Raw genomic sequence first — 14,501 nt, 5'->3', positions numbered from 1 at the left:
GAAACTAACACAACATAAAGTTCATCCATCCATCCATCATCCAATCTTATGTTGCCCCAAGAGGAGCATAGAAGCCCGGGGCTATGCAGTTGGTCCTGACATTTAAGATGAGAGTGAACAACAGCATAAAGTTAAGCTCTCAAATTTCCTTCCTTCCTTTGATCCGGCCATGATGGATTGCAAATGACTGTGGCAAAATTGCATGCTTAGTGGCAATGTGAGAGAGAGAGAGAGAGAGAGAGAGAGAGAGTGTGTGTGGAGGGGGGGGGGCACCCTATCTGGCATACTGCCTTTGTGGGGCCGTGGAGGTTTTCAGGACGGGGGCGTGTGTCCTAAGGCAGCTCATGAACTCTGTCATTGCAAACGTCAGCGCCTGGTCCAACACATACTGTGGTATCCAACCTTTGAGATCCGTGTCTAACAGCCAATGGAAGGAGCATTTTCTCCCACCTCCCTCCACAGGGCGAAAAACCCAGCATCCTGGGCCATTCTCCCCCCTGGGAAAAAAATAAAAAAGTCATCAATATCATCATCATCGTATCTTGTGCCATTCTCCCCCCCCCACCAAAAAAAATACTTTCCTGTTCCTTAACGAGTGCAGAGGACTGGAGGTCAGTTACTTACTTTCAATATTTAAGACAAGGATGACCAGTTACTATCTCATGAGTAGCATTATAAAGACACATACCTGACAATACTCTTTTGTGGTGGCTCATCTTTGTGTGTGACTGATACAGATGCACAGGCCCACCCATCCTCAATCTTCTTCCATGTACGTACGCTCACAAAGTCCCTCGCAGTCACTACCCCTCCTGGACCCTCTGCTGCAACTTGGTATACAACATCTGTCGAGCTGTCTATTTTCTGGTGAAGAAGAATAAGAGACTGACTAGAAGTGTATGTGAATGAGGTGGTGGGAGACCAGGATGAGATGGAGAGATGAAGTGGAGATATTTAATTATGAGAGATGAGGATGTGAGTTGGAGGGAGGGCAGCCAAATGGCACAGGACTGGAGGGCATGGAGAGGATTTGCTTTTGGTCACCTCTTGTGGGATTAAGGCATTAGATATAGACAGACAGACAGAAAACAGACAGACATTACCCATCCGTCCTGAACATGCTAAAGGCTGAATAATACGAAGCTCCAACTGTAGTGCAATTAACAAACACCAGACAATGACCAACAACCCATTTTCAGCTCATTAAATGGCTATGTGGTTCTACTGGAGGCCTAATCAGACCAAAATCCAAGAAGCACTCCTACGTTTTTCATTCTGTTTATAAAGGTCTCAACATGCTTCCATGCATTGGCCCTGGTCACATAATGGCAGGTCTCCATACTGCTCGATCTCTAGCAGCCTCTTTATTCAGTCCCTTATTCCCGAAGTCACAATGTATGACCTCATCCCAGGTCTTTTTGGTTTGCCTCTTGCAACCCTACCCTCAATGTTCACACCTCTCACTCTCTGCATCCACCTGTTATCCTACCCCATAAGTGAAGCTCAAGAATTTTATGCAAACACTACATAACAGACAAGTTGTGAGAGTGACCCAGTTCCAGCTACTGTAAATCAATTGTCAGTTCCTCAGCCTCATTAGGTCCTATACCACTCTTTCTCACACTCATCTGCCATATCTATCCATCTTCTTAATTTCTTTTAATGTGTCTGACTCTGGACATAGGCTTAAAAGCCTGTTCTCTAAGCCCCAACAGTCCTCCTGCCTGTTCTCTCAGACCTAACAGTCCTCCTATGTACCATACACATCCAAATGTCACCACTTCGGTGATAGCACCAACTGACCATACTGAAAACATGCTAAGGCTGTCTTATACAGCAATGGAGCATTGGTATTAGCTGGGACGGTTTTACGGCACATTGGCGGGTCTTATGGTAGATCAGTAAAGTCCGTCTTAATTAAATTCGAATCCATAAACTGTTCCCTGCCCCAACCAAGATTTGAAACCACCACTTCTCGCTCCTTCACATTCACGCAGATATGGTGACATCCTGGAGGGGGATGTATTTACGTGGTGGGACCAACGTAACTGGGTGGCTCCACTGCTTGGTCACACAAATATTCCTCAACTCCCTGCCTGTTTCTCTAAATAAGGATGGTGGACTGAAGGAGAAGGGATACATTAGTCTGCAATCCACTGGGTTCATGTTCAGATAAGCCTGAGCCCATAACAACAAAAACATTAACAACATACAGTGACTGGCAATCAACATTTTCTTAACACTATTCTCTTTCTCTCTCTCACCTGTATAACTCTGGCCATACTAAGTGCCTTGTTCCAGCTGGGAAAACTCTCAAAGTTGTTCACTACATCACTGAACAAAATGCCTGGTTCAATGTCCACAACACCCTGAAATGAAAAAGCATTTATTAACAAAGTAGGAGGGACCAGGGATGATGTAGATATGACTGAAGGGGTCAAGAGGAATACTTGGACATGGTCTGGCTAGGCGGCATGGACGTAGTGTATGTGGGTGCAGGGGAGGAGGAGACCAAGTATGAGATGAGGGAATGGAGTATAGAGGATGGAACATGAGACTGACTAGACAAGTTTAAGAGAGAGAAGTGCAGGGGGAGAGGAGGGGGAGACAAAGGATGAGATGGAGGGAAGGAGCAGAGAAGATGAAAAGTGAGAAACTGACCAAAAGACTGCATGTGAGTCTGGTGGGAGAGGAGGAGGGGGAGACCAAGGATGAAATGGTGGGAGGGAGTAGAGGGGATGGAGAGTGAGAAACTAACCAAAAACTGTATGTGAGTGAGGGGAGAGTTGGGGGGGGGGGGAAGACAAAGGATCAAATGGAGGGATGGAGTGGAGAGATATATGAGAATGAGACAGGGTGTGAGCTAGAGGAAGGGCAGTGAAATGGCAGAAGACAAGGGGATGTGGAGGTGATTTGTTGGTAGCCATCTCTTATGGGATTAAAGTGCTTGGCTACTGCCCCTACTGAGCCAATGCACACACATGCAAGCACGCACACACACACATGCATGCGCATGCATGCACGCACGCACACACGCACACACACACACACAAACACTTTCTACCTCTAATGCCCACCCTTCCTCTCTCAACTAACTGTCAGCTTGTAAATTTTTGCTCCTCTTGCACCAATCTTCGAGTAAATAGTGTCTCCATGTGAACTTTCCTTCTCCACCTTCCAGCCTGACGAGTTCAATGTCTCCAGTGCTTGCTGTAATGCCTCTCCTGCCTTGGACTGCAGCTCCCTCTCCTGCAAAATAAGGACAGTAGTTATTAGCACATATTTTTTCCTTCCTTTTTTTAATGTGATCAACTAGTAGCCCATTCTATAAGGCCTGGCAGTCTTCCTACATACTGTACCACACACCTCAATGTATCATCATTTCAGCACTACAACCCACCATCCATACTGAATGCATACTAGGGCTGGCCTATGCAAGACTGGTGTACTGGTATTAGTGGAGGTGTTATTATGACATCATGATTTCAGTACTAAAACCCACCATCAATATTTGCACATTGAAAGGCTGTCTCATACAGGTCTGGTGTACTGCTATTAGAGGGGGTGATTTTACAACATGTCAGCAGGGCTTCTAGCAGATCAGTAAAGTCTTTTTTAGTGAAAATCACATTTCTAAACTGTTCCTAGCCCCAGCCAGGAATCAAACCTGTATCCATTAAGACGGCAGACCAACTCTCTACCAACCTGGCCACTGCATACCCAGACAGGTGATAGGTGAAGGTGTACAGTGCATACTACATCATCATCACAACCCAACATAACCAAACTCTTTTGTAGATCTTTGGACTCTGGCTCTATTTCTCTCTCTCTCTGTAAATCATCATTATTAGTTTCAGTACTGTCATCATCACTACCAACGTCCTCACCACTACTGTCACAATCATCATCATCATCAGGCCTCTTTTCCTCCCACCCACAAGTTGGTTCTGGTACGTTCCCAAAAGTAAGGCAAAAGAAAAAAACATGAATGGCATAAGAAATCAACAGCATGCCCAATGGAAAAGGTAACATACCCTTCTGACTCACCCTTGGAATCCTGACCTTAAAAAAAAAAAAAAAAAAAAGGTACTTTACAACCAGAGGCCAGATGAAGTATGGTGGGCAGCCTTGGACTCTACAACAGGTGCACCAAATTCAAACCATTGCCAGATCTCCATTGCATCTCCCTTTCTTTATTTCTCTCTGTAAGGGCAGCATTTGGAAACTCCCAGTACTGTTGTTTGTAGATGATACTGTGTTGTTAAGTGAAGACGTAGGCGAACTGCAAGACTTGGTGAATGGGTTTGGGTGAGTGTGTAAGAAACAAAATCTAATGGTGAATGTAGGGAAGAATAAAGTTATGGTCTTCGAAAGAAATGAAATCACTGAACGTACAGTAAGGTTGGACGATTACAAAATGGAAAACATGAGTGGATTTCAGTACTTGGGTACTGTCATCAGTGAGGATGGACATTATGAGGATGAAGTGCTTGAAAGGGTACAACAAGGAAGAAAGGATCCTGGTTCTTTGAAAGCAGTGATAAGAAACATGGCAGTGAGTATGGAAGTAACAAAGTCGTTGCAGAAGTAATGTGAAACCAACTGTAATGTATGGAAGTGAGCTTGGACCATGTTGGAAGGCCACAAGTCAAAAGTGAGGGCAGTTGAAATGAGTTATTTGTGTGGAGCATGTGGAGTTCCATGGGAGACAGACTGACAAATGAGGAAGTGAAGAAGCGTTGTGGTGTGGATGTGGATGTAATAAAAAGCATCAGGAGAAATACACTGAGGTGGTTTGGCCATGTGGAGAGAATGGAGAGTGAGACACTAATGAGGAGTGTGTATGTGAGTGAGGTGTGGGAGACAGAGGAAGGGGTACGATGAGGATAAGATGGAGGGATGGAGTGGAGAGGTATACAAGAGAGAGAGAGAGAGAGGTGTGAGCTGGGGGGGAGGGCAGTGAAATGGCAGGGGACAGGGTAATACGGAGGTGATTTGTTTGTGGCCACCCCTTATGGGATTAAGGTGACTGAAAATACAGAGAGAGATAGACCTAACAACCAACCCCATATTGCTAGCCTCCTTTTTTAAGACAGGTTCATTTTACAGGAAATAATGTTACATAATTAGCATCATCATCATCCAGGCCTCTTTTCCCACTGTAGGATGGGATGAGGCTCCACATCACCCCATTATCCAGTTACTGCATGAGGCTGCCATTCAGCACTAAAAATGGTTTCCTGGATTACAGGAAACCATTAGGCTTGTCACTCAGTGCAAAGTCACCTGCAGGCAGCACTACATCAAGTGAGTGGATGATGGGCACCCCCACCTATTACTGTCAAACATATGAATGGGAACTAAAACATGATAACCATTTACCTCAGCAGTCAGTCTTCTTTGAAATCCCTGGGCACTGTACTCCTCCTCATCATCTGAACCTGGTGAGAAGATAAACAGAATTATTTATTCAAGACTGCATACTGTAGACTCCTATCTGTTTATTCATCTGTTGCCACACACCCTAATTCTATAAGGAGTGGCCACAAACAAATTGCCTCCATGTCACTTTGTCGTCTGCCATTTGGCTGACCACACTCTAACTCACACCTTCCCTACCTCATATATATTTTCACCACATCCCTCAATCTCATCCTTGACTTCCTTCCCCACCTTACTCACATATTCTTTTCTAGCTAGCCTTTCGTTCTACATCTTCTGCACATGGCCAAACCATCTCAAGAGTGTTTCTCCTAACACTGTAGACTTCAATCAATGTCAAGAATGGATGTATTATACGGGTGACAGAACATAAACTACAGACAGAAAAATGAGGAAGTGAAAGAGCATTATGGCACTGGTGTGAATGTGACTGCAAGGATTAGAACTACTCAGAGATGGTCAGGCCATGTGGAGAGGATGGAGACTGAGACACTGACTAGAAGAGTGTGAGTGAGGTGGAAGGGAAGTGCAGGAGGAAGACACCAAGGATGATATGGAGGGATGGAGAGGAGATATATGAGAGAGGTGGGTGTGAGTTGTAGGGAAGGCAGACAAATGGCGGAGGACAGAGAGAAGTGGAGGCAATTTGTGGCCACCCCTTATGGTATTAAGGTGTCTGCTATAGATAAATGGGCAGAATTCCTCACATAACACTGTGGATATATTACTAAATTCTACCATGAAAATCACATTAAGATAGGGTTGTGTTCCAGCAAAAAAAATTATATAAGGAAATAAAAAAATCTGCCCATCATCCACTCACCTCACTCACTGTAGTGCTCTCTCTCTCTCTCTCTCTGTCTATTAAATGTCATGACTAAGTAGCATAACCCAGGGTGCCTACGTTCCTATTTCTATGAGGCATTGTGGGATTGCATGATGATGATGATGATGATGATGATGATGATGATGATGATGACAATAACGATCACGATGTAACAGTGCAAAAAATCGAGCTGACATTACCGAGAGGGGATTCCATTGGTGAGTAAAAATCCCCCAGGGTTTCTGAGTAGTGACTAAGGTAATCCCTAACTCTCTCCAGGCGTGGCAGTAGTGGGTCCGTCTCTCCATGATCGTAGTTGGTGGCGGCTGAAAGAGAGCAGGAAAAATTGTATGCACCGAAGAAAGAGCACAGGGAAAATTATATGCACTGAGGAAAAAGCACAGGGAAAATTATATGCACTGAAGAAAGAGCACGGGGAAAATTATATGCACTGAAGAAAGAGCACAGGAAAAATTATATGCACTGAAGAAAGAGCACAGGGAAAATTATACTTAACGCACATCCAGTTTCATGCAACAAGTGGTCCACTTCCATCAGGTGAAAAATTAATGTATGATATGTCCCTCAATGACAGGCCTGGGGGAGTTAGGATTGTGAATAGAGAGTTGAGAGGAGGTATGGGACTTGAATGTACTATACTTGTGTTGTTATGTGAAGGAGTAGATAGAGATGGTTTGGGCATAGGAAGGGTGGAACTTGTGATGAGACAGGGTAGACTGAGAAACTCTGAGCATGTGGAGGGGATGGAGGATAACAACTGGAAGCACAGCGTGAAAGATGTGAACACTGTGGGTAGAGTTGAGAGGGGGAGACTGAAAAAGACCTGGGAAGAGGTCATACAGTGTGACCTCAGGGATAGGGGACTGAACAGAGAGACTAGTAGAGACTGGGCGGCAAGGACAGCCACCATTAAGTAACCAAGGGTGACGTATACAAGCATGTTTGAGCCTTTATATATAAAATTAAATGAAACTATACAAAGTACCTACCTTCTATAACCCTCCTAGCACGCTGCTCCTGTGGCAACACTCGGAAATCAACAAACCATGCCTCAATCCAGGAAATGAAGAACGAGAGAAGGAGTAATGTCACCTCAAACGGGTAGCTCGATTTCTTACTCCACTGTTGAGGGTGGGGGAAAGTATCATCATCATCAAATCCATTCTCATCATCACTGTCCTTACTCTCATCACCATTATTATCATCATCATCATCAATCAGCTTCAATACGATTATCATCATCATCATCATCATCAAAGCCCTTCTCATCAATGTCATCATCATAATCAGTTATCACTATCATCAATACCATCCTCCTCCTCCTCATCATCATTATCATTTTCATCACCATCACTGTTATCATATTCATCACCATCATCATTACTACTATCACCAACACCATCATCATCATCACCAACACCACTCTCATCATGATAATTACCATCATCATTATCATCACTATCCACAATACTGTACTTCTATTATCATCAATGGCATAACCATTACCACTATCAATATCATCCATCAATCCTCCTCCTCCTCATCGACATCTATCAGCCTGATACAGGGTGGTCCAGTTATAGAATTCCTCTTCCACTCCCATTGTTTGACATATAACAAAGTTGTTTGGTTGGGTCATGGTGGTTGAAACAGGTGAAGGTTGGTTTCGATATAGGCAGGGTTTAAGTTGGTCTAAAAAAGAATGGAAATTTGGGCCAGGGTAAGATGAAAGCGCTATAAAGGCTTCTTACCTGGTACAGAAGACTCTTAACAACGAAGAAAGCGCAACTGAGAGCTGTGGTGATCTGAAAAATAGTTACGGTCATCATCATCATCATATTCAGTGGATCCGTTCAGTTATATAGGTGCCACTAGGGGAGGCATCCCTTTCCAGCACCAAGAGTAAATAAAAAAGACAGGAAGAACAAATCACAAATACGTGTGATATATATATATGAAGTAAAATTCACCAGCAAAAATGAATGATGGAAGACCAAGCTTTCATCCAGCCTTTCATGATATCATCAGGGTACGGTAATGGAATATGATGGACTTTTACTTGATCATCTGCTTATATGGTCTTAACAGTTTAGTATCCCTTTTTTTACTTATGATATTTCTTTATACAACTGCTACAACTCCCTACAATAAGCCATTTTTTTACATGTGATGGCTAACTTTGCTTATGCCATAAGCGATATACAACTGACTGCCATCCAATAGGTTTTGATTTGTAAAGCAAGGCTGGCCCTTACTCAGCTTTCATTTACTCTTTCCAGACCCCCTGAAGATGTCTTGAAAGAATACACTACAACTTGGTATTCCATCTTTCATTTTTCCAAGTAAATTATCCTTCATATAACATGTATTTGAGGTGATGGCATTAACTCCTTTAGTCTGGGGATTTTCTGTTTTATATTTTGTCATCACTTCATGATTTTATTCAGCCTTGGATAGACTCCTCAAACTGGAGGAGTTAGATGTAGCCTTAAAAAGCTGGTTACATTACAAGAGGACTTTTTTCAGATGAATATATATACTGAAATATAATCTGGTATAGCATTAACTCTCACATCTGAAATGCATGGTTCCAAAAGCTTTACAGGAAGTGGAATATTTTGGAAAATGGAATCATGATAACCAGGAGAATACGTTTTAACAAATAGTCTAAAGCACCTTGAACAGTGAATGAAATGAAGTAACTTGCATTAGTAATTTATCATCTGTTCTTACACATGTTTACAAAAGAACTTTGTCTTAAAATATGCAGTGAATGGGTGAGGACATGTGATACCAACAACCCTCTATTATATGAAAAAATATTGGGAAATGGAGGTTTTTGGAAACTGGATGTTCAGAATTAAAGCTGGTACCATAACAGCAAGAAGGTGCTAAAATGGAACGTCACCTGCCTTCAGAGTCAAAAGGCATGAAATGAGTTTTCATTCATTCATAATCTAATCCAGTGTTGCCCCATGGGGAGCATAGAAGCCCAGGGCTAGGCAAGTTGGTCCTGACATTTAAGATGAGAGTGACCAGCCTCACTCATCCCTGAGTGGCATTACATGACCAATAAACCCCAACAACCCCTTGGATATAAAGCTGCACCAGCTCAATCTGACTGGAGTGCCTTAATTGCCCACTAAACCACCAGGTGCCATGATTAGGTTATATGGTTACCATCCAGCATAGTAAATCGTTTCCTGGTGAACAGGAAACCATTTGGCTTGTCACTCAGTAGAGTCACCCACAGACAGAAGGAAGGGGAATGAATAAAGGAAAGAAAGAAACAAGAGGAAGGCAGAAGTGGAAGAGAGGAAAGGGCAGGCACCTGAGAGCAGCACTACATTGGGCGAGTGAATGGTGAGTGCCCCCACCTAAAAAGGAAAAATCTAAGGCAACTTAAGCTGAAAAGAGCATTGCATGGAATATGACGCTAGTTATGAAGCAGTGCTGTGGAAAGATTGTAGAGCCGTTGCATTGGCTTTTTCTGTCACTGACTTACAGTACACAGGCTACAAAAGGACAAAACTCTAGAACAAGTTAAGGAGAACGGAACACAGCAGGAAGAACATAGTGAAAGGGGATGTCACCCACATTCACAGGGTCAAAAGGTGTCAAAATAAACTACAATACTCACCGCCACCATCCACCAGTGATTGATGTGCAGTAAAGCATAGAACAACAGTAGTATGATGAACCGTGATGCAGCCACCATCTGTAGGTAAAAACATCATCATCATCATCGTTTCCATCAGCAGCAGCATCACCATCGTCAAAATCATTACCTACTGAACTATCTGGCTATTGCCAAACACCTCAATCTCCAGAAGGGTGGCCAGAAACAAACTGCCTGCACATTGTTCTGTCCTCTTATCAAGATGCCCACCCTCAACTCACACCCCCTCCCTCATATATCTCTCCACTCCATCCCTCAACTTATCCTTGGTCTTCCCCTTCCCCTCACCCTCAACCTCACTCACATACTGTAAACTCTTCTAGCCAGCTTCTTATTCCTTGTCCTCTCCATTTCATCCCTCTATCTCATCCTTGGTTTGCCTCACCTCCTCTCCCCCTTTACCTCACTTTTTTACACTCTTCTAGTCAGTCTCTCATTCTCCATCTTCTCAACCCTATCCCTCCATCTCATCCTTGGTCTCCCCTTCTATCATGATCACATACTCTTCTACTCAGTCTCTAACCCTCCAACCTCTCCACTCCATCCCTCTACCTCATCCTTGGTCTTCCCCTCTTCCTCACTCACAATACACCCCTATTTAACCCCTTAACCGCGGGGCGTCACTTTCGTGACGCTTGGGAGCAAGGGATCATACCGCGGGGCGTCGCTTTTGTGATTCTGTGTTATTTTGAATTCACCCGGGCTTCCAAGTGGGGGCTTGTATCATCTATCAGTACTGCCAATGTCCAACACTAGTCAGCACTCCTAATCTCATCTGTACTCCCATCCATTGTTGACTATCTATCTATCTATCTATTGCCAGACGCCTCAATCCCGTTTGGGGTGGCCACAAACAAATCGCCTCCAAGTCGCCCTGTCCCCCGCCATTTCACTCCCCTGCTCCCAACTCACACCCCCCTCTCTCATATACCTCTCCACCCCATCTCTCCATCTCATCCTCGGCCTCCCCCTCCCTCTTTCCCCCTCCACCTCACTCACATACACTCTCTTCGTCAGTCTTTGACCCTCCATCCTCTCCACATGGCCAAACCACCTCAGTGTGTTCCTCATAACGCTTCCTATCACATCCACATCAACACCACAACGCTCCTTTATATCCTCATTCGTCAGCCTGTCTCTCCATGTGACTCCACAGGCTCCTCTTAAATAACTCATTTCCACGGCTCTCACTCTTGACTTGTGTCCTTCCAACAACGTCCAAGCTTCACTTCCGTACGTTAGAGTTGGTATCACAATACTGTCATGTAGTAACTTTTTCACTTCCATGCTCACTTCCCTGTTTCTTATCATTGTTGACAATTTAGCCATTTCTCCCCGTTCTTGACTCCCCTCCCTACCCCCCCTCCATTACCCTATCCTCTCGCCTGCCCGGCCGTGCTACAGCTAAGTAAATGTTCCCTGGAATTTTTCACTGATTTCATCCATTGAAATAAGCCCTATGTCCTATTCTTATACCAAATAATATATACAAGAGAGAAATAAGGTAAGTGAGAGTGCCATACACCTGGAATTGGCTAATTATCACCTGACAACACCTCACGTGCACTCGTTCGCTAATTTTCGCTGTTTTTTTCCCCTTGAAATATGCTGTATAATCTATTTTCGTAATAAATATACATGTAAGGAGGGAAGGGAGAAGCCTAAGTGATATTTACATTCACCTGGAACTACCTAATTTATAACGTATTGTCTAGATTTCCTGCCAATCATATCAGTGCTAGACATAGCTGTTTCAAGAGCTAACATTGGTAGCTCTGAATATCCCCTAAGTAGGCCTCTAATCTATTTTCGTAATAAATATACATGTAAGGAGGGAAGGGAGAAGCCTAAGTGATATTTACATTCACCTGGAACTACCTAATTTATAATGTATTGTCTAGATTTCCTGCCAATCATTTGTGCTATACATAGCTGTTTCAAGAGCTACCATTGGTAGCACTGAATATCCCCTAAGTAGGCCTCTACCACAGCCCTCCCTTATCAGTTTACTCTCATCTTCCGAAGTAGAGGTACGTCTGTTTCTTCTTGCTAACTTCAGGGACTTTTTAACCCCCATGCAAAGGGCCCTGTGACCTTTACCCCCTACTAAACATCGTGTGGAAAGAGGTAAAGGGCTGACAATTGATAAAAGAGTGACTACGATCTTTCTATTGAGTAAAACAGTGCAAGTGGAATTGTAAATAATGTGTAAATAATGTGTAAACAGCAAGTGAAAGTAATGAATGTAAATATACGTGAACATATAATATAGTTTTATAAGTTACTTCAAGTGACAGTGCATAACACAGTGTAAATAAAATGGAAATGTAAATAACGTAAATGAAATAGAGAACGTAAATAGAAATGTAAATGAGTAGTATTATAAGAATACGAGTATATACCCTAGGAGTAATGAAAGTGAAAGTTTCACTCTAGCATGTCTGAATACTATGAGTTATGAGAGTGAAGATGAAAGTGACATTCACTCTCAATGCTAGTATATAGGACGAGAAAGTGAATGCTACGTATTTTACTGAAAGAAATTGAATCCCTACAGTGACAATAAACTAATACTACTGAAGGAAACTTATGGATAAAGACTGTAGATATATATAAGTGTTATATAGTAATAGAAATATAAAGTGTGAGGGGTTTTATGAATAATAAATGACAGAGTACCAAGAGCGAACTAGTGCAAGTGCGACGGTCAGACGCGCTCGTAATTTTCATTGCTTTCACAGTGGGTTTTTTTTTGGAGTATGGATCCCAAACTACTTGAAAATCATAGAGTAGTGTTTATAGTGTTAATATCTGGCTGTGGTAATCATATTACGGGTTGTCGGGTAGTGTAAAGTGGAGACTTCATTACCCAACTTCAGAGGTCTCCACAAGTCCTACGGTAACTGACGAAGGCTCAACAAACATTCCAGGAGAAAGCTGAAGGTATGTGCCATAAGCATATTTAATTTTAATATTCTAGGACTAATAACTGATTTTTGGCAAATATTTTTTGAGAGTCTGTCGGAGCCCGAATAACCCCGCGGCACACGCAAAACATCGGTAAACATGCCCGTAGGGGTTAAATGGGACAATATGAGATTGATGTAAAACTTACCACAACATCAAATATGGAAGTACGAATGTTGTACTTCATAATTTCCTCAACCAAGGCAGAGTATTGTCCACCATTTGCAATCTGAAATGAAAAACAAAGACATTACTGTTCGAATCTAATCTAAAAATGGCCATATTTCCTCTTAAGGAATCCCCACATTGAGGTTGACCATAGTATTGCTGATGTTGCCTAAGGATTAGAAGTTAAACCAAGTACCAAAACCAACTAATTACTTTCCAAAAGTTGCTGTAAACATATACAGACATACAAACACCTGGATATTTAAGTGACCACTCATCTGCCCTTCAGTGGACGTGTGGAAAAACCCCCACCACCCCTCTGATGTAAACCCGTCAGGAGAACTCACTGGCACACATACAAGAGGTAGAAAAAGCATCATACAGGATATTTAAGGCCTGAGTGCAGCTGAGTGAATAAACCTGAACCATGTCTCAGATTTAAACCCTTCAAAAGAACTCACCAGCACACATATAGCCCAGAAGAGGCCAGTGAAAAGGAAGTCAAAGGTCACAAAGAGGCAGAAGAAGCGTCGTACGGCAGACATACGGCCATTTATCTGCATCCCCGGCAGGTGATTAGCCAGCCAGAAGTCTGACGATACAGTGTTGATGCTGCCAGGCCCTGAGGAGGAAATGAACATAAAATAACACAATACTCTTTTCACCTTAACTTGGCCCTGAGGAGGAAATGAACGTAAAATAACACAATACTCTTTTCACCTTAACTTGGCTCAGATTTCTGCATCAATTTATTCAGCTGCTCTTGTTATCTCTGGACTTTTTTTTTTTTTTCCCCAGCTATTCTTGTTATCATGTTCAACATGAAGGTAAGAGAAATCAGAATTTCCTAGGGTCAATGGTACGGTAACCACCCACCTTCAGCAGCACCTGTTTGGTAGCAGATCTACAGTTAGATAATTTAACCCTGTAAGAGTTTGATACAAAGCCTCCAAGTCACCCTATTCTCCACTATCAGGCTGCCCTACCTCCAATTCTCATTCCCTTCTCCCATCTCTCTTCCCACCCAATCCATCCATCTGATACACCGAATAACTGCAGTGAAGGTGTTCAACTCACCCAGGGCAGAGAGGTTGCCTGGGCGGGACATCTTCCAAGACTGTCACAGGAGTCCTTTACGGACCTGAAAAACAAATATCATCATCATCATTCATCATCATCATCCTCACCATCATCATCATCATCATCTGGACTTCCTTTCCCCTCCAAAGATGGGCAAAGCAGGGTCCAGAAAGTCAGAAATAACTTGACAGAATGAGATACTAACCAAAGCTTGCTAAACTGAATAAGCCAAACTCCCATTCATTCACTATTCAAGCCCCCAGCATCCTGGCTCCACCAGGTAAGAAATGTACAGCAATAAATACAATAAACATAAAG

The 14,501-nt window shown here is 43.0% G+C and overlaps 1 protein-coding gene across 1 annotated transcript; it reads right to left on the bottom strand.

The window, feature by feature from the left end:
* Positions 1-274: 274 nt before the first annotated feature.
* On the bottom strand, positions 275-14,211 carry Start1 (Steroidogenic acute regulatory protein-like). Its single transcript, XM_080285301.1, has 12 exons — positions 14,181-14,211; positions 13,565-13,725; positions 13,084-13,164; positions 9,930-10,007; positions 8,041-8,094; positions 7,279-7,411; positions 6,469-6,594; positions 5,383-5,441; positions 3,097-3,249; positions 2,265-2,369; positions 689-864; positions 275-497 (listed from the first exon to the last, which is right to left on the bottom strand). The coding sequence occupies exons 1-12, from the start codon at positions 14,209-14,211 to the stop codon at positions 275-277; spliced, it is 1,380 nt and encodes a 459-aa protein (XP_080141427.1).
* Between the last annotated feature and the right edge of the window lie 290 nt (positions 14,212-14,501).

Source organism: Coenobita brevimanus, chromosome 105 (assembly GCF_032717465.1).
Source record: "Coenobita brevimanus isolate Jiangsu-jjx chromosome 105, ASM3271746v2, whole genome shotgun sequence".
Lineage (NCBI taxonomy): Eukaryota > Metazoa > Arthropoda > Malacostraca > Decapoda > Coenobitidae > Coenobita > Coenobita brevimanus.
Note: the sequence above shows the minus strand (reverse complement) of the source record. Positions and strands in the feature narration are given on the sequence as shown.

Bases quoted from the DNA above. Each gene is read 5' to 3' on its own strand.
- Start1 (XM_080285301.1), bottom strand. From the start codon at position 14,211: ATGTCCCGCCCAGGCAACCTCTCTGCCCTGG. The intron at 13,726-14,180 runs GTGAGTTGAACA...TTTCCTCCTCAG, and splicing joins AGGCAACCTCTCTGCCCTGG to GGCCTGGCAGCATCAACACT. The intron at 10,008-13,083 runs GTAAGTTTTACA...TTTTACCTACAG, and splicing joins CTTCCATATTTGATGTTGTG to ATGGTGGCTGCATCACGGTT.